Below are 20,204 nucleotides of genomic sequence, written 5' to 3' on the forward strand. Positions count from 1 at the left end.
TATTTTTTGTTTGATCTTTCCTATAAATTAAATTGTTAATGTTAGTTCAAATTAATATATCTACCAACTTTGAGGTATTTCTTGTACCTATTTTGGACATATATATGAATTAGAAGATGAGTAGGAACTTTTCCATTAACATCGATCTACTACGTGGATGAGATTTATTGTTTAGTTTTAATCATGAAATTGTTTATCTATACATAACACAAACATGAATCATATAGTAAATAATATATTATATATATATATATATATATATATACCGCGCGTACGTATAGTATGTTACATAACATAGTGAATAAATATTTTTAGTAATTAAATAGAGATTGACTTACTAATCCAAATCTTGGAAATAGATTGATCTTCCTTAAATATTGCTACTAAATGTGAAAATCTTAAGCAATGAAGACAAAAATGACGAGAAAATTAGGAGCAATCAGGATGAGCCAAGCCTCAGGTCAATATCTTCTTGGTGGGGGGAGGGGGAGGTGAGCCCTTTTCAGTTTGATGATGGGGTCACCTTGAAATTAAAGACCTTGAAAATGAGTGATCAGATGAGAATGCTTTATCATGTAGAAGATAAGCCATGATCAACTCAAACCTATTTCTTTCCAGGAGATCGATTCCCTTACATCACTTACTTATCAACTGAAGTATATATATATATATCATATGTGCTTGTTACTTTCCACAAGAATCCCTTGATCCACGACAATTAATTTTATTAAAGACAAAAGAAACCTCTGGATAACTTCGATTTTTCTTCTTCTTTATACTAGTAGCTAGTATTAATGGGCACAATATTCTTCTCCTGTTAGGCTGGTGGGTTTATGTCAATTCTTGAGAATGACGAATACCTTCCTTATAATTATTATTCATAAAAAAAACTATGATGATCGATATTCGTATTCATCTCCTAAAGAAAATACAAAAATGTTTTAACTTATTATTATTATTATCAAGATATATGATTTTGATGATAAGCCACCTTAAGGTAAAGCTGTTCATTCCTCTTGTGTACGTACGTAGATCAAGAATAGGATAGAGACAGTAGTATATACTGACTCATTTTCAATAAATAATTGCAGTATGAAAGCTCTACTCATTGTCACTATTAATAACTTTGCCTAACTCTCTCCATTTCACCAATCAAGATTCGACATCTTTTATTGCTGACATAAATTAACCTCAAGTAAATTAACAACGTTGTTATGATACTTTCTGGTAGCTAGGATCGATGCAAATTAAAATTTGCTTCATTAAGTGTAACTTTATATACTTCATATGGGGTTAATTAAATGATGAAAATTGAATTGGTGGTGATGATATTATAGTCTTGAGAATTAAAAAACTCAAATAATAAATTTAATTAGTGCTTACTTAGTATAGGCAAGAATAAAATATTTGAAGCAATGACCACTCATACTTAATGGAATAATATATAATTGCAAAACTGAAAGCTATCTAGCTCATATTGTCAACTATAAATTTTTTTGACTTTTTATAAATGATATATATCATTGTTATCAAACATATAACTTCATTCAATTGATAAAAATGGGTCTGGAGCTAGGAAGCCTCCCAGACGAAACAGCAACAGAGCATAATTAATATCATGGCCATGCTATTGCCAACGTTAAAGCATTTTGTGTTTCATGAGTCTTCTCATATTTATTAAGGCATCGACCGACCGATCGATCTGTTACCCAAGGGGAAAAAAGAAAAGAAAGAAAGATATATACAAGTATTTCAAATTTAGTGAGACAAATATTAAAGAAAATTCGGTGGGTCCTAATTTACCATAAATGTAAGTTTTTGTGGCTGCTTCATAATTAAGTTCCACGAAATCTTCATAAAAAGACACGAAGATTGAGGGATTCTAAGTTCTTTATCTTGTACTATTATTATTAAGAGATCAAAATTGAATAATTAATTAAAGATCGAAGACAAAAGAGTATGATTTGATTACCAAAATTATATTCAATTATATCCAACACCTTCTACTTTGCCTCCCTTAAATTAGCGATAGGGACAAATTAACCAGTACATGCATATATATACAATTGTCATCAGCCCACTCGAAATAATATACCTGCTCCTCCGTTCTGTGAGAAAATTAGGGTAACAAAGTCCTACGAGCAACAGACCTATCCAACCGTGCTTGAGAATTGAATCGGCTATAAAATTAGCCTCTTTAGAAATTACAAAAAAGAAATCCAACCACCCTAGTTGTAAGATCGAGACATAAAAACCCATGGGAGTAGTTCAGTATTAGTACTCCATATAAGATAGTATCAGTTAACCCATATGGTAACCCGTAAACCCCTTTAATGCAATCTACGAAATCATTTTAAGCCAGTTACATAAACACGTGCTCCTGAGAAAATTAGGGTAACAGGTCCTAGCAGTCTTCCACCTCTGAACCCTATATTGGGATCTAGACCATGCACTACTGGGAGCAGCGCTGCTCCCAAGCAAAATGCCAATAAACCATTGGTGATAGACCAACCAACCTCTCTCTCTCTCTCTTCTAAGAGGACGTTCTTTCATCACTCTTATCTAGTGAAAGTTTCTAGACTCCTTGAGTCACTAAAAACATCCCTTGACCCACCCACCATAGTTTTAAAAAGAAGCAAATTCCAAAAGCACTTCAATTATTGTACTTATTTACACTAATTGCGATTAAATCAATTTTCTCATAATACTTGTATGTGTAAATAAAATGATAGAAAATTGAATTTGTGGTGATGGTAGCTAAGGGGGCGTTTTCTTCTGGAAAACTAAAATATTATTGTTATGCGCAAGAATAAGATTGAAGGAACGTCTCCTATATTTTTTATTCAATAATTGCAATTTGAAAGCTCAGATTGTCACCACAAAAACCTTTTTGACTTCCGGTTTCTTCAATCAGTGAGTGTTAATTAATGTGTGTCTCCACTCTCCACTCTCCACATTAACATATATATATATATAATTAAGTTTATGCATGATTGGTGAATAATTATTTTATTAAGCAAATTCCATCTTTTTCAGCATTGAGAGATTAATTTCTCATTACTGCATGAGACTTTCTCATTTAGTAGGGATTTATTACTATCTACCATTCTTATTGCTGAATCTGCTTCAGAAAAGTATTGAATAATAATGGTTGGAGAGTTACTTTCGATGATATATATGCATGGATTCAAGTTAATGTTGGCCACGTTACATAATATGCCAACGTTGGAGATTTCTACGTTTCATGATTCTCTCTTCAACAAGTGTAGATAAGGTGATCGATCATGTTCAAAGCTAAACAAAAATTACTCATCTAAGAAATTGATAGAGAATCAAATTAAGTCTCATGGTTTCTCATACTCGACAAAACTGATGAAAATCCATGTATTTTGATGCCATTTGTTTGTGTTGGAGCTGAAATTAATGACTTTGAAACGTACATGTATGCTTATAATCGATCTCATTAAAAAAAGTCAACATACAAACCTCTCTGCCTTTTCTTTTGTTTTTGGGTAGAAGTTTATTAGGAGATCAAAATTGAATAACATAATAGAACACCATAAAGGGTATATATAGTTTTTGATTGCCTAAATAATAATTAAATTTAATCATGTCCAGCCCTGCTAGCTTTCCCCTTAAACTAGTGATAAGGACATATATACGAGCAATAATGTTTATATAAGAGAGGTGCCATCAAGCTGCACCCATTCTATTAATTATTTTAATTTTCACTAAAACATAATTTAACTCTTTATGAAATAATACTTGAAGAAATACAACAACGGCCCTTAAATGAAATTTCATTTTTTGGTTAGTCAAAGTTAGTCCATGTTTTAACAACGGGCTTTGTAATGTTATGGGCTTCAATGTATTCAAAATGGAGTAGTCCATGTTTCCATATTTTTAATAATGGGCTTTTTGTGTTTGGTTTCTAAGAAGTGGGAGACCAAAGTAAAATCTTGAGTTGTTTTACTCACGTCCATTTAAATAGGGTTGAAACTCTTGAATTGTCCACTTAAAGTGGAAGAAATTACTGTTTATCCACTTTCAACAAAATAAAAAATTATCCATTACCCATTGTTACTTTTCTGTTAATTTGAAATTGAAATAACGATTGTATCTAGAGGGGAGTGTTATGACTAAATTATTCCTTCACCTATCAATGAGGGGATGGTCTTGAAATTAAGTCATCTAGAATCCTTAGTCATCTCTTTGATATGTGACTCTATGATTGTCATCTCGGGACAATGTAGTCTTAGGATGTCACAATTTATCGGATTTTTTGTTTTTTTAATATTCGTCTATTACTTTTAGGAGATAGTTTATTTCCAAATATAGAAAAAGTGGACCAGAAGTGAACATTCCTCTTAAAATGAGGTATTGGAAGAAAATGGATTACCTTGACCCAAGGGTTGGGTAAGGGTGAAAGGGATGAGGGCATTATGGTCGTATTACCCTACTTAAGGGTATTATTGTCATTCTAAATTCAAATTTTAAATTCACTAAGAAAAAATGTTAGAAAAGGTAACTGTTGGTTAGCGATAATTTTAGTTTTGTTGAATTTCATTTTCAGTTCTTTAGCTTATGAATTTGGGGTAGTGAAACCATTTTAGTATCCAACTCCAAGATCATGGCTTTTTATCAATTCTATAGATGCACAAAAATATCAATGGAGATATAATTTTTATTTAATTTATATTTTTTTTGTGAAGATAACATAATTTTGTTTCTTGTCTTCTCTTATATTTTGCCGTCACCTGCCTAAGAAGTTCTTTTTTACCATTTATTTGATTGCCTTATTTAGTACTTTGTAAGAGGACCTCACTTATTTGAAATAAAATTTTGATAGTCTGATATTATGCCAATCTTTATTTTCTTTATTTTTTGAAGGAATGAAAGGTCTCAATTCTCTAGCGTGTAATATATATTTAGATCCCTACCAAAGATCCAAATATTAGTGTGTAATGTATATCTCTAGATTATATTTAATTAATATGATTATTTTATCATTTCTTTTTTTGGTAAAGTTATTATTTTATCATTTCATTGCAGATTCTAGGGTCCATATATATATATATATATATATATCAATCGGGAAATCTTTAGTTTATTCGAATCCTGGTGGGTTTTTTTTTTCACTTTCTTTTCAATCAAACACTTATAGTGGTTGAGAACGCCTGTTGTAATTTTTAATTTAAAATATAATTATTTGGTAGGGTAAAGGACTCAGCTTACCTGGGCACCACACACTAATTGATATTCGAATTTTCCTCTTCCTTCTTATCGGCACTTCAGAGATGCATGCATCAGCATTATTATTAAGGTTATGTATCTTAAAAAAGTTACTGGTTGTATATTTGAGTAAAATTTAAATTTTTTCTTATTTTTCAACTATATAATAAGAGTGGGGTTCACATCTAAGTATTACCAAATAAATCTAATATGAAGAGAGTAAAAATGTAGTCATACTCTTTGAATTTATGGAGAAATAAATAGAGCATAGTGAAGGAGATTTTCCATGTTGATTTTCAAGCTAGCTAAAATTGTTGTTTTTTTGGGGGTCTTCTGACTATGTTTATGTACCAAAAAAAGAAAAAGAAGAGAGCATAGTGAACAGTAACGAATTATACTAAAGTTTATCGAGAATTGTAAAAGTAGAAATGTACATAAAGAAATTAGTAGATATATTTAAGAGTATTTGTAATGGTAAAAATATAGTTTACCGAAAAAAAATTGGTAAAATTGTAACCATGTTTTTTCAAGTTCATGCTTTTATAATAGAAGTAAGATATTTTATTTTGGGCAATCAATAATAGTATAATATGATATGATATCAAATGAGTCATAAAAAACATAAAAGGTTTTGAAGGGTAATGCACTGATTTTTTTCTTCTACCTTCTATTCGGAACTTTTTTTTTTTTTCTTTCTATCCTTTCTATTATCTATTATTAACTCAATATTCACAATAATACTATAGATACCATTATGAAGCAAATGGTATTAGTCTGGTTGAGACCCATACATAATATATTGTACTAATGAGACCCTACATTAGTTTATGGTCCACTAAAGAGACTCACACGTAAAAAACTCTAATATTAATACTTTAAAAACTCTAATTTGTGGAAAAATGATTTAAATTTGTATTCTTAATATGCAACCTTTTTTCTTTCCTCTTTTTTTTTTTTTGTGTGTGTGTGTGTGGTAACCTTTGATAAAAATAATTGTAATATCGAATACTATACTAAAAAAATGTTCTCAATTGAAGTCTAGTTTGAAATACTTGAAAGCATGCAATGTATTGATATTGAATCAAATATTACATTGTAATATCAAATATCTAGAGCATGTATTGTATCGTAAGAAATTCTTAGAAGCAATACATCTATAGAAGTAAATTCTTTAAACATGTATTAGATTTGAAAATTAGGAACATATTCCTTAATGGAGAGTATACTACACCTGTAGGAAAAACAATAAAAGAAAAACCACAAACAACCACAGAAAAACACAAAAACAAAACAACCAAAGAAGAGGGGGGGAACAGAAAACACCGGGAAAGGCCCCCAGCCAACACACAGCAACAAAGGGCTCCTGGGACAGAGTGAAGGAAAGGAGCAAAGACGCGCCAGATGGGATGCGATAATTAGATAAAGCCAAGGCCGCATGGGGAAAGAAGAAGCACAAAGCGAACACTCCACAATGGGCACGGAAACGGCCCAGCAGCCCAGCGGCCAAGGAAACGGAAGAACCCCCAAGGCAAAAACACCCCAAGGCGCAAGCCCCCAACCGCGGCCGCCAAAATGAGCCACGACAGAGCGAACAAAAGGAGGAGGAACCAGAAACCCCGAGGAGAGGCATAGGAACCGAGGCAGGAGAAAGTAAAGTAAGCCCCAAAGGAAAGCAGGGAAGAAAAGGCGAGGAGATGACCCAAAGACCCAAAAAGCCAAAGCAAAAGAGAGCAAGAAAAGGAAACCGAAAGACAGCAAGGGAAACAACCACGCGCAGAAGAAGCGGAGGAAGCGAGAAGGAGTCCAAGAAAAGAGGGCCCGGGGAAGGTAATCTAAGGAGGCCCAGCCAAAATGGATTGGAGCCCGCATGTGGGCGGATTTCACGAATTGACAAAAGTGAAATCCTAATTGTGATTTGATAAATTTCTGAGAGTATACTACACCACCCAGACATAAAAGTGATAATTAAAATATGGCTATTCTATCCCATAAAATTGAAACTCAACTGTTAATTGTGGCAATATATAGGCTCTTATTGATCTTATGCACATACTGGTTAAGCACTCCTAACAAAAATGATTTTTTTTGGATTTAATTCAATAAAATGGTTACACGGATAATATATAATAAGTAGTATATTCAAAAATAACATTTTTAGAAGGACAATTACGCATAGACCCTCTAAAATTTTAATCAATTATATCTATTATTCCATAAAAATTTAAATTACAAATTCCCCCTGTTATTAAGTGTTTGGGATTAAAAGATGATGTCATCGGTAAAAAATTATATTAAATACACATTTTAGCCTTTTTCTTTTGGTGCCCTGTAAATGGAAAATTACATATAAACCCTTATATTTTGAATCAATTACATCTGGAAAATAAAAATTCAATTATAAATGTCCTTTGCTAATAAGTGTTAGGGTTAAATGAAAAATATTATAAGAATCCTAAGGGCCTGTTTGGTTACATGAGTCTGGAAATTTCAAATATCTAGAGATCTCAAATCTATGAAGTCATAATTTATGAAATTAACTTGATTAATGAATATGTAGAATGAAATCTATGGATTCATCTGTGATTTTTGTGAATACCTCAATGTTTAGTGTTTTTATAATAGAGATGAAATCTTTGGATTTCACCACATACCCATAAATCTACAGATTCACGTTTTAGTGTAAAAATATGAATCTCTAGATTTAAATGAATATAGAAAATTTCACAACTAAATGGGTATAAATCTTGCATTCATGAATCCAGAAATTTGAAATCTCTGGATTCATGTAACCAAATAGGCCTACCTAAAACATAATAAATTGAGAAAACTGTTATTTGATTTTTAATAATAAAATATTTATTCATTAAAAAAAAAAAGTTCCTATTTGCTGTTTATGAACTCTTTCAATTTTTGAAAGAAATAAGAATAAAATAAGTATTTAATGTATTTTGAATCAATGACATCATCATTTAATCTCAATACTTAAGAGGAGACGATATTTGTAACTATTTACCTTTTCTACAAAGATAGATTCATTAATGCAAAATTCAGAGGTATATATGTAGTTTACCTTTTTCCAAAAAGATAGATTCATACAAATAGCATTTGGTGTACAAATTATATGGTGTAATACTTAAATGAAAGGCAACTATAGAATAAATAATACATTGAAAAAATATTTTTAAGAATTACAAGAAGCAATTATTGGTTCGTAAAGAATTTATTGGTTCGGGAGAGTATATTTTATCAGATATTCTTTGTGAGATGACATTAATAAATGGTTTTCTTTTCATAATTATTTATTTATTTTATAAGATATTATTTAAAAATTGATTGTGCTGTCTTCCTAATTGTTTACCAAATAAAGTAAAATCAAAGTAACCAAATATTATATATATATTTTTTGGGTGAAATCCAAACATTAAATATAGCTATATAGGAGGGGAATATAGAATCCAACTCTCAAGTCTCAAGAGCAATAGTTACCGTTAGATTTTTTGGAAAAGTCAAACTTAGACCACCGTCGTTGGGCCCCACAAGGACAGATGGACATAAGGACATAGGGTGCATGACTTAGTTGGGTTGACCTTCCACGGCGCGAGGCGCGGTGCCTCCACTGACGACTCCACTAATATATATTATTCTATAGAAAACGGAGATCAATGAAAAAAGTAAACAGCGTCTGATCCCAATCCAACGATTTACAGATTATTCATTACACGGTTATCCTGTAAGGACGCTATACCGAATCGATTAACGAAATAGTCCGAAAGACCGAATCAAAGAAGTAGCACCTGTCGACATAATTTTACTTTAAAACTTTTTGGAAAAACATTAACATAAATGACCCTCTGTTGTTCCTTCACGCCAAAATTTCCATTTTGCGAGAAAAATAAGAGAGGAGGAAAACCAGAAGCTCTTCTAATGGCGACCACGAAACTCTCATTTCTTCTTCTTCTTCTTCTTCTTCCTTTCTTTGACAAAAACCATCGCTCCTTTTCAGTGCCCTATTAATATTCCATTCAAATCCTTTTACTCTTCTTAATTTGTTGAAAATCTGACTTTTTTTCATTTTCACTTCTCTTCCTTCCACTAAGCGGCTAGGCTAACCCCAATTGAGCAGCCATGGATATCTGCATCACTGGAGTCCTTCAATGGATTCACTGCCCGGCTTTAATGGAAATAATACCCTATTTTGTTTATTGTTGATTTCTGCTGTCTTGGTACGGTACTGGGAATCCGGTCATTCATGGTCATGGAGGAGCAGCAGGAGCAGCAAGAACGGGAGAAGCCAGAGTTTGACCGGCAGATGAGTGAGGTAACCAGGAGTGTCTTGTTCGGAAAATATGAGATGGGGAGGTTATTAGGTCAAGGTACCTTCGCCAAGGTTTACTATGGTAAGCAACTCAAAACCGGAGATAGCGTTGCCATTAAAGTACTCAATAAAGATCAGGTGAAGAAAGAAGGTCTAATGGAGCAGATCAAACGTGAGATCTCTGTTATGGGTCTCGTTCGCCACCCAAATGTTGTGGAGCTCAAAGAAGTCATGGCCACCAGAGGTAAGATTTTCTGCATCATGGAATATGTTAAAGGTGGAGAGCTCTTCGCCAAGGTTGCCAGAGGAAAGGTTAAAGAAGATATCGCTCGCAAATACTTTCAGCAATTGATCAGTGCTGTCGATTACTGTCACAGCAGAGGTGTCTCTCACCGCGATCTTAAGCCAGAGAATCTTCTCCTCGACGAATTCGGGAATCTCAAAGTGTCTGATTTTGGGCTTTCTTCGTTGCCAGAACAGCTTCGTCACGATGGTATGCTTCACACGCAGTGCGGAACCCCTGCTTATGTTGCTCCGGAGGTCTTGAGGAAGAAAGGCTATGATGGTCCCAAGGCCGATATCTGGTCTTGTGGAGTCATTCTCTATGTTCTTCTCGCCGGATTCCTTCCTTTTCAGGACGAAAACATAATGAAGATGTATCGAAAGGTGTTCAGAGCAGAGTACGAGTTCCCTCCATGGTTTTCCATGGAGACCAAACGATTAATCTCAAAGCTTCTGGTTGCAGATCCCGAAAAGAGAATCACGATTCCGGAGATAATGCAAGCACCCTGGTTCAAGAAAGGATTCACGCGTCCGATCCCCTTCTCAAACGAAGAACAGTCGCCAGAGTCGGCGACGCTGGCGGTGGCTATGGCGGAGGAAGGGGAGATTGTAAAGCCTCCACCACCCAAGCCTTCTCCGAAATTCTTCAATGCTTTCGAATTTATATCGTCTATGGCATCTGGGTTTGATCTGTCGAGCTTATTTGAAAGTAAGAGGAAAGCAGGGTCGATGTTCACGTCCAAGTCCTCTGCTTCGACCATCATGTCGAAGCTGGAATCGGTGGCGAAAGGATTAAGGTTTAAGATATCGAAGATGAAGGATTTCAAGATAAAGATGCAGGGTGTGGAGGAAGGGCGTAAAGGGAAGCTGTTGGTGACGGCGGAGGTGTTCGAGGTGGCGCCTGGTGTGGCCATTGTTGAGTTCTCAAAGTCCGCTGGAGACACCCTTGAATACGCTAAGTTCTGCCAAGAAGATGTTAGGCCTGCTCTCAAAGACATCGTTTGGAGCTGGCAAGGTGATAACTACAATCAAACCAACCAGGGTGAACAACAACAACACAAGTTACAATTTCTGTAGCAGGAGATGATCCAACTAAACAATAATCAGACCCTAAACGACCTTATTAAGTCCTAAGTCTAAACAGGGTTCTCAAATTTTCTTTCCTTTTTTTTTTTTCTTTTTTCTTGCTTCCTTTATTTTGTTCTGGTGGTTTTTTTTTTTATTTTTTTCTTTTTTGGCCGGGGGGTTTGATTTTGTAAATAGAATGATCTGGATGTTGATTAGCAGAAACTGAAATACACAGGTACGAGTGTGGATTTTGAACTATGGAAAAACAAACAACAGACAATGAAAGGGTGATCGTGTTGTGTAAAATTAAATTAAAAGAGTCGTTTTCTTGTGGTTTTGAGAAGGTACATATACAAATCCATTTAATTGCCTTCTGCAAGAGTCTCTGCTTCTCTTTCTTTTATTAGTGAATGGTGATTGGGATGTGGGATTTGGGGTCTTTGTGGATGTGGACTTCTCTGGAGGAAATACAAAGCGTGAGGGAACTATACTCTTCAGACTTCAGTGTGTGACACTAACCACTTAACAGTTACCACTCCATGGAGATTATAGTGTTGGATAAGCAATATATTATATAGGTAGTGCGGTTTTAGATGTGGCTAATTCAGAGGAGACTGACTGATTATATGTAATTAATACATGCCTCTTGGCTGGAAGTGGTGCTTCCTGCAGAGAATGAGAATGAAGATGGGGTGAATGCATCAATTGAAGTGACTTAAGAAAACTATTTTATTTAGATGAGGATTTTTAGGACTCCTCAGGTGAAGCTTCTGATTTGATAAAACTATAATAGGATACAACTGGAACCCTTTGACTTAACATGCACCATAATAATTCTTCTTCTTCTTCTTCTTATTTCAGGGTTTAATAATGGGGGTATGCATCGGGGTGTCCCCAACCTCAGATAAGCCAGACAAAAATAGCACCCTGCTTGGTCCTCAAGAAGCAGAGAGGAATGAGTAGGAAAATGAAGGCATTGAAGGTGATGGAGTAGCACAATGGGTGAAAAAGAGAAGTCAGTTGAGATGGCTAGGTGGTGAAGATTAACTTTGCACTAATGGTGCAAAGTAATATGAAGCAAATCATCTGTCTCTTACATTGGATATTGCCAGAACACTGTGACCCCACCTCTCCAAAACTGATGGTTAAGGAAGAAAGGAATTCTTAACCCCAAACACCAACCCCTCCCCCCAAAAGAAAAAGAAAAAGAAAAAAAAGGGCAGGCACCTCAACTATATAGTGAGCAACAAATTGCCTTTCAAGATTAACACATCTTTTCTCTTTTTGGAATTTGTAGCTTTTATATTAGAGGGTTTAGACTCTTACCTGTACCATGAAGGAGAGTCAAACCTATAATCTCTTCGTTAAGATATGTTGACAGATTGCCAACTGAGCACCCTTTGATGGTTTAAGATTAACATATCTATGTTTTTCACAAAACATGTACACATCATCATACCCACCCAATAGATGGGATGTAGATTATGACCCTTTCCCCCCTCCCTTATTTAGGTGATGGGAAGGCATCTTTGGCAGTTATCGTAAAGATGTCATTCTCATGAGCATCTTCTAACTTCTAGTCGCTGCCTGATGAAACCTAATCTCCTCCTGTCAATCTGTAGTTACCCAGTGAGTCATTTTCATTTGTGAAATAAAAATAAGGTCGGTTACTCTGGAGATGTCTTTCTCAGCATCTTCTAGTCCCAAAGTAATGTACTTTCTAAATTGATGCAGCCCAATCTCCTTCCTGTCAATCTGTGGTTAACATATGAGTCATTTTCATTCTTGAAAGTAAAAAAGATGCTCCACTGTCACTGTAATGTCTTTGTATTTGAGGCTTGGATTGGAGCAACTGTCCGTCTAAGTTCAAATACTTCTTTCAAACTAGAGACATCTTCCCACAAAAGGGGCATTCTTGATCTTAATGTTTAGGTGATGAGAACTAGAATCACAACCCTAGATGTCCTGGTGTTGGACATGTTACCACTGAACACAATTTGAAGTCACTAATTGAGTTTATTTCTGTAACCAATTTATAAGGCTTATGGATTGGATTAGGATTAGGATTAGGAAGAACTGTTACCAGGCCCCTCCACCTTCTCGACAAAATCTGATAGCTAAAGCAAGAAAAGCCATCAAGACAATACAGTGAAATATAGATTCCTTTTCAAGATTTACACTTTTTTCTTTCTTTCTTTTGTTCTTTCCTTCTTTCCTTCTTCCACACAACATCTACCTACGGTTATACAAAATAAGACAGAACGTATAAAAGTGGAGACCTTGTCCAAGAATTAGGTTTTGTCCTTACCCTTCCTATTTTAGGTGATGGAAAGAGATGCTTTCTAAAAGTTGTCATGAAGTTGTTTCTATTATGTCAACCTGCAGTTACCCTGTGTGTCAATTTCATTCTTGAAAGCAAAGTTAGCTCCAATGTCATTGTATGGTCCATGTTCCTATTAGTAGGGTTGGCTCGGCTTGGGGTGGTGTTAGGAATTCTGAAAGGTATGATATAGATTTTGATAATAAATTTGTTTTAAACTAAAGACATCTTTTGGTGGAACATTTTTGAAGGGATCGCTTATAATGATCTGAGTTTTGAGCCTAACCTTACCTGTTAATAGTAGATTATATATTCAAAATGCCTTGAAGAACATAGACATGGTTATTGAGATTGTGTATGTCATTCAATTGGATTATTTTTAATTTTAGAATCTTACATGGGCTATCATTAGCTGTATTAGGTAATAAAGTTCTTTCTTTTCATAATATTGTTTGTAATTTCTATTCCAATTTAAATAAGTAATTAGATTGATATGAAGAAGTTATCTCTTGATTTTCCAAAAATTTTCTTTTGATAACAAAGCTTTTTATTTCTATGGAAATTGGGGTTAGGTAATTAGAAGTAATTGGATTGAACCCGTAATCTTTGACCAAGGTAGTTCTCAATCATTGCACTATACATCAAATGCCAAGTAGGAGTTATTCTGGAAATAACCAAAATTTAAAATTCGATATGGAACGATTGAATATTTCTTTGTTCATTCCCATCCAATAACAAAAAAAAAATTCTTTGCTTGCACAGGTTGATTTCTTCATGAATCATGAAATAGAAAAGATTTTTTTGTATTTTAGTTTTTTTTGAATGTTGGTCCCAATATTTATATTGGTCCAGGTCTCAATCTTGAAAATAATAGGATGTCATAAAAAATAAGAATAAGAAAACTTTTTCTTTTATTTTAAAAATGATTTCTTGCTCCAATAGTTATCCCCTACTAAGAGGGACTACTCTATTTAAAAGGGTTTTTGTAAGATAATCAATAGGTCTAAAGTTAAAGATGTATATTCTATACTAAGACAGATATTTTTAATCAAAATAATTGAATCGTTTGAAACTAATTAAGCTCTAAATTTTAATAAAATATTTGTGAAATTTTCTTATTCTCAGAATCACTAGACCAATGTTTTATATATATATATACTCTTCATAATGTGATACTTGTTGGTCCCCATACTTGAATGATGTTTACTGTTGCACACATCATGTATCTCATGTATCTCATGGGCCAAAAGTTAGATGCCACAAAACCCACACTAATTGTATACAGGTATAAGAATCTATCCTTTTTTTTTTTCCTCATACAATTTACCCGTGGAAACTTGAAACTAGAATCCCTGTAATCGAGCATAAATCATCTGTCTTATAAATGAATTTAAAATATATCTAATATATACAGTATTTTGCTTATGGTCCCAAAGATATTCAAAATTTTAATTTCATATCATGAGGTGTTGATCTTATCAATTGAGCAAACTTTTTGGTGTTAAATTAATTTTATTTTCTATTAACTAAAATTAGAAAAAGACATTGGCTATCAATATCACATTATGGATTCGAATACTTAAAGACATGAAATCAAGCTGATTCCAATGTGATCCCAATTGAAGTCTCCTTTGAAGGGATTGATCCCATGTGCCAGATGATCATTCTATAGTCCACAAGCTTCACACTTCATCAAGAAGATTTAGATTTGACTGACTGATAATCCCACACCAAGAAATGAGTTGTACTACAATTGCTTTCTTCTGCTACTTTGGATTCTTTTTAACTGTTCCCTAAGGTAAAGACGGATGGAGGCTCCACCAGATGTTTGCACAGAGTGAAATCTCCCCTTCCACAGAAAGGGGAGTGAAGTACTGTCGTAGGACTCTTAGCCATAAACAAAAGATAGAAATGGAGCGCAAACCTTCGTATCATCATATGGTCATAGAGGAAGGAGAATGAAAAAGATTTTTCTTTAAAGAAAAGACAGTATACAATGTTGTACATAGAACGTCAATGGAATGGAGTGTGTTAATTCTAACCAATAGCTAACTTCTTGAACGTCTCTTCCTCCCAAACATGCAACTGTAATACGAGATTGATGGCCAAGGAGTTTGGGCTTGGTTAGGTTTTCGGTTGAGCTTCTTCCTAAATATTAATCAATTGTTCAACCCTTCAAAGAAAGGGAAAAGCAAAGGAAAGAAAAGGAAGACCAATAGACCACCCCTTCTCTAAGTTGTGGTACCTCCAATGTCATTACGCTTATGTTGTTCCAGAAGGAAGGGATTTGCCTTTAATGCCTCTTTGAACTTAATTGGTTGAAAAGAAAGTGAAGTGAAATGACTGTAACAAACCAACAATGAAGTTTTTGCATACGAAACCAAAAAATCGCTGTAAGTAGATTTTACTAATTTGATCCGTCACATATTCCGTAAGGGATTCTTTCCTTGTTCTGAAAAACTCTCTTATTTTTTATGAGAAAAACAGAATTTTCCTGAAGAAGAGAAACCCAAAATAATCTTACGTCTCAATAAGAGTTGATTTACATGAACTGGACACATTTGTCATTCTTGTATTTTCTTGTTGCAAGAATGGAGAAGATGCTAGAGAAGAGATGCTACGAAGGGTGAGAGGATATGACCCACGGTAAGACACTATCATAAATGCCAAGAAAATAAAACCCGATTCAGCTCACAACAATTAAGTCCAATACTTAAAACCAAAAATAAATAAATAAATAAATGAACTTCAGTACCTCCTCACTTATGGTGAAGAGAATCCATTTCCAGTGGAGATATGACCTTTCTAGTCACCATGCGAATGGAAATCATCTATGCAATTCAATAAGCTGGCTGGTTAAAAGAAACATAGGATAAACCACAGGCTTACATCCCAGTGGTAAAGGGATTATTCCTTGTCCAGGGTTGAAGGGAACTTAACCCAAAACTGTTATATACCAAATTTCCAAACATGCATGTACAATACAACCAAGCCATGGAATCACAAAAAGTTGCGACCCTCTTGCAAAATGTAACCACATATCAATCAAATAGAAGGGAAAGAGAACCACCTTCAAATCAACAATCTACTCGCTGTGAAACAATTGAAATTATCTAAAACCAAAAATTGATAACCTGGATTGAACTCCTGTCCCCTAAAATAATAGAACACCACTACAAAGAAATGAACGATCATCAGTAAAGTTAGTCATCCTCAGCTGCTGAAATATTGTACAAAACTTTCAAAATTTTCAAGCATGAATTAAAATGTATACTGGTTCGTGCATGTGTAGGTATGTCTCTTTTTTATGTGAGTGTTGGGGTGCAGGAAAGGAAGGGTGCAGCAGATCGGTAGGGTGGAGAAAAGATGGACTTCAGTCATATCAAACATGCTATACACAGTGAAGGAAACAGTAGAGTACATGAGAATTGGTTAATCAGCAAAGGAAAGACAATTGAAATGAAAGCTTTATATTTTCAGATGGAAACTATTTCTGGTTTTCCGTGCACTTGTTCTTAGCTAGTTTAATGGTAAAATTTTCTTCAGGCTGCCGCTTCCATAGGTAGTTGGTTGCTTCCAGCCACTGTAGACTAACCAGATACTTGTCATGTTCCAAAGCCCAGCGAGTCTTCTCTGTTGTACTGTCTGTAGAGATCACATGCGTTACTGATGGATCAACTTCACTACAGCATATAGCCCCCAAATTTTCTGCCATCTTCCAAAAGTGGTTATTCTCAGCCTCATGTTTTGGAAATACACGGCTAAAAACTATTTTACAACCCTTCAGTACTTCTCTCCTTGTCATCTTCAGGACCTATAAGCATAAGCAAGAGCAGATAACATATGCTTAAAAAGGAGTTCTGCAAATAGCCCCATTAGTTACTGTAGGTATGAGTCACTAAGTACAGACATGTATAGCAGACACATCAATTAAGAGAACTGCAGTTTAAGTTAGTGGTGACCTTGTTCATCTAATCGTTAGGATCTTGCATTAACTTGTCATGATTTTGTTTTCTTGACAATCAAGACTCTTAAAATTGAGCAGTTGGTAATGATCACTACCACAACCACTCCCTAATGCAAAAGTTGACCTCGAACCAGATAAACCAGTGGGAGATCGATTACAACCAAAATAAATACAATATGAAGAAAAATATAATAACTAGAACATTTTTTTTCACACAAGAAAGAACATAAAAGGATAAGAAGACAGGGGCTAGGGGGATGGGCTATCTCGCCTTGGTTCTCTCAACCACAGCTATCTCAGCTGTTGGACATGATCCTCCATAAGCAATGGCAACATGACCTGCAAATTTAATTCTCTAGAGTTTCCTCCTATATTGCAATTAAAGAGCCTATTTATGGCTTGGCTAAAGCTTTACAATGAATAAAAACCTAGTAGACTGAAAATAGAAACTAATATCCTAGTAATCAGTGACAATAGAATCTTCTGGTGAATAGAAAATAATTAAATTTAGATACTAGGCTTTATATTTCAGCCAGATGCATAAATAACTAAAATAGAAACTAAACTAATATCCTAATCTACCAAGAATAATCTTCATGTAATCTGATCTTGGGCCCACAAATCCTCTATGAAACATTCCCAATACGCCAAATAATGGATTGTGACACTGTTCACGTGAACAGTGTTTTGGCCTCCCTCCATGTTTTGTCCTATTGTAGCAGTCCAGGTCGACTGGTCAAAATTGTGGAGCAAACGGACTTGCTAGTTGGACCAGCTTACTGGTTTGAGGTGGCCCCCAATGCTGGTTCGAATGACCTAAATCCTGGGTCACCCCTTCCCTCTCCCACATTCCAACTCCTTCAGGAAACCTCTTCCCCCTTCCCTCCCTAGTTTTCGATCCCAACCTTAGGCCTAACACCCCCCCCCAAAAAAAAAAAAAAAAAAAACGCTGGAACGATTTGAATCCTTTCTTCCTCCCCTAACCACAATTCCCATAACCCTTTTTTATTTATCCAGCACTTTTCTGGAATTTTTGGACTTCTCTATAAGACCTAAATTCAAGGTCAGATTTATGACAATCTAACCTTTAGATCTGTCCCAAACTCATCATCCTCCTGAACCTAGTGAGCTTCCCTCCCGATTTCAGCCCAATCAAACCAACCAAAACCCTAAACTAACCCTAATTCCTTTGCTGCCCTAAATTACCAACCCTAGAAACCCTAGCCTTCCTTTCTCACTTAGATCTTTTCAACCCTTCCTCCCAAACCTATTTCCCTTTAGAATCACCATCCCCTAGCTGACCTTTACCAACAACCTTAACCCTAGCCCAAGCCACCCCCTGGAACCCTGATTTCTATCAAACCCTAATCTGCCTAAACTCTAGACTTTTAGTTCCAGTTCTGAATTTAAAATTACAGCAAGGTTCAGAATTGAATTCAATCAACCATAGCTGAACCTAGTTTACTCTATTCCCAACTGTAGAACCATCATATTAAGCCCTAATCCCATAACCACAGGGTTTTAAAACCCTAACTTTACTGCTGGTTCATTTGAATAAGATCCTGAAGGTAAACCCTAGATCTGGGGTTTACATTACCTTAGCATCTCTAGGCATATGTCTCAGAGTGCAAGTCCACATATTTTGTCTTTTGGTGATCTAACAAGATATAATGACATGGAACAGACATGATATTTACATCACCATGACCTCTTGACATGAAAGTAACATGATATTGACAACATAAAGCCATAGCAGCGGACCTCATTGACAGATTAGTTATGTCAAGTCAGGAGGCCTGGGATACTATTTAACAGACACAATAGGCCATGTCAGAAACTATCACATAACCAGCAGGCATTCCTTAATAAATAGCAGATTTTTGGAAGATATCTTTCACCTGAGGAAAATTTAAGCATCTTGGTCTGACATCATAATATGTTTGTGTCCTTAAATGAGTCCCCATACATGTCAGTGTGTCAGTGAAGTGTTTGACACATTTTTATCTGTATCAGTTCCTGCTACCCTCAGCCCTTCTTTTCCATGAAAAGTGGATGCAGCAAAAGAGAACTATGTCAGCCAGGAGGTAGTGCATTAAACCTAGACACAGATCCATCCCCAGCTTAACAAATTGCGAAGACTCAAACATGAATGCCATAGCATGAAATTTGGCATGACATGACATGACCTTCTCCATTTTTACCCTGGAGGGGATATGAGTCAGCTTCTTATACAATATTTAGTTTCTGTTTCGAATACAAAAACTGAGTATATATGTCAGCATAGTAGCTAATTAGGGTGAAGTTTAGGAAAATACCTGTCTTACATCTCTCTCTCCATGACTGGCATCAACCTCCTGTCAAAAACCACCTGATCAGTTAAAACTTAAAAGATCTACAAATAGAGTCATATTGATTTTTAGGGATAGCAAATTACAGAACAAGTGACTAACCGGGTCAAAGAACTCCTTATGTATGCGCTTAAGAACTTTAAGAATAGTTGCAAGTGCACCCTCAGACTCACATTCATCTCTCTTCAACTCAGAAAGAGATTCTGCCTTTATGCCAAATTGACGGCTACTTGAAGAAAAGAAATGGTATCTTTCCATCAAAATGAGGTTATCTTTATGTTTCTGCCATACCTAAAATAATGAACCAGCAGTCAAGAAAAATGGTAATGGATATGCTTATCATGGCACAAAAAAAAACCCGTCTTGCAGTCGAATGAAAAAGTAGCTCAAAAGTTGCCTGTTTGATAGTCCACATGTCCATCATTCATGGATTCAGGTTTCAAAGTGCTCATAAGCTACCGAATGCTTATTTTAAGGAAACTCTAGGCCACCAAACCTAGCTACTTGAGAGTCCAGCATCTTCGTCAATCTACACTTGAATTAATTTCTAACCTAGAAACCAAAAGAAAAGAACTTCATTTTGACCAATATCTTTTCTTTCAATCTGGACCATTTTTGAAAATGACCCATTTTGAATTTAAAAAGGATAACCTCAAAGAAAAATCCAAATTA

At 35.0% G+C, this 20,204-nt stretch overlaps 2 protein-coding genes across 3 annotated transcripts in view; one reads left to right on the plus strand and one right to left on the minus strand.

Moving 5' to 3' along the window:
- The first annotated feature begins 9,066 nt into the window (after nucleotides 1–9,066).
- Nucleotides 9,067–11,170, plus strand: LOC149025394 (CBL-interacting serine/threonine-protein kinase 5-like). Its single transcript, XM_089145629.1, has one exon. It carries the CDS (start codon nucleotides 9,482–9,484, stop codon nucleotides 10,904–10,906), a length of 1,425 nt encoding a protein of 474 aa, XP_089001755.1. The 5' UTR covers nucleotides 9,067–9,481; the 3' UTR covers nucleotides 10,907–11,170.
- A 3,951-nt stretch (nucleotides 11,171–15,121) lies between these two features.
- CPL4 (C-terminal domain phosphatase-like 4) overlaps nucleotides 15,122–20,204 on the minus strand; it is a 28,575-nt gene continuing 23,492 nt past the window's right edge. The window contains exons 8-10 of one of the 2 annotated variants that reach the window (XM_089145631.1): nucleotides 19,635–19,823; nucleotides 19,500–19,538; nucleotides 15,122–17,031 (exon numbers count right to left, since the gene is read on the minus strand). In XM_089145631.1, coding sequence (XP_089001757.1) covers nucleotides 16,705–17,031; nucleotides 19,500–19,538; nucleotides 19,635–19,823 — 555 coding nt within the window. In that variant the 3' untranslated portion in view covers nucleotides 15,122–16,704. The remainder of the gene's footprint in view (nucleotides 17,032–19,499; nucleotides 19,539–19,634; nucleotides 19,824–20,204) is intronic. The other variant, XM_089145630.1, reaches the window with a different exon arrangement.

Source organism: Hakea prostrata, chromosome 2 (assembly GCF_041222555.1).
Source record: "Hakea prostrata isolate BN-2017 chromosome 2, UWA_Hpros_2, whole genome shotgun sequence".
In the NCBI taxonomy this organism is placed as follows: Eukaryota; Viridiplantae; Streptophyta; class Magnoliopsida; order Proteales; family Proteaceae; genus Hakea; species Hakea prostrata.

Coding starts and splice junctions, on each gene's coding strand:
- LOC149025394 (XM_089145629.1), top strand. CDS start 9,482: ATGGTCATGGAGGAGCAGCAGGAGCAGCAAGAACGGGAGAAGCCAGAG.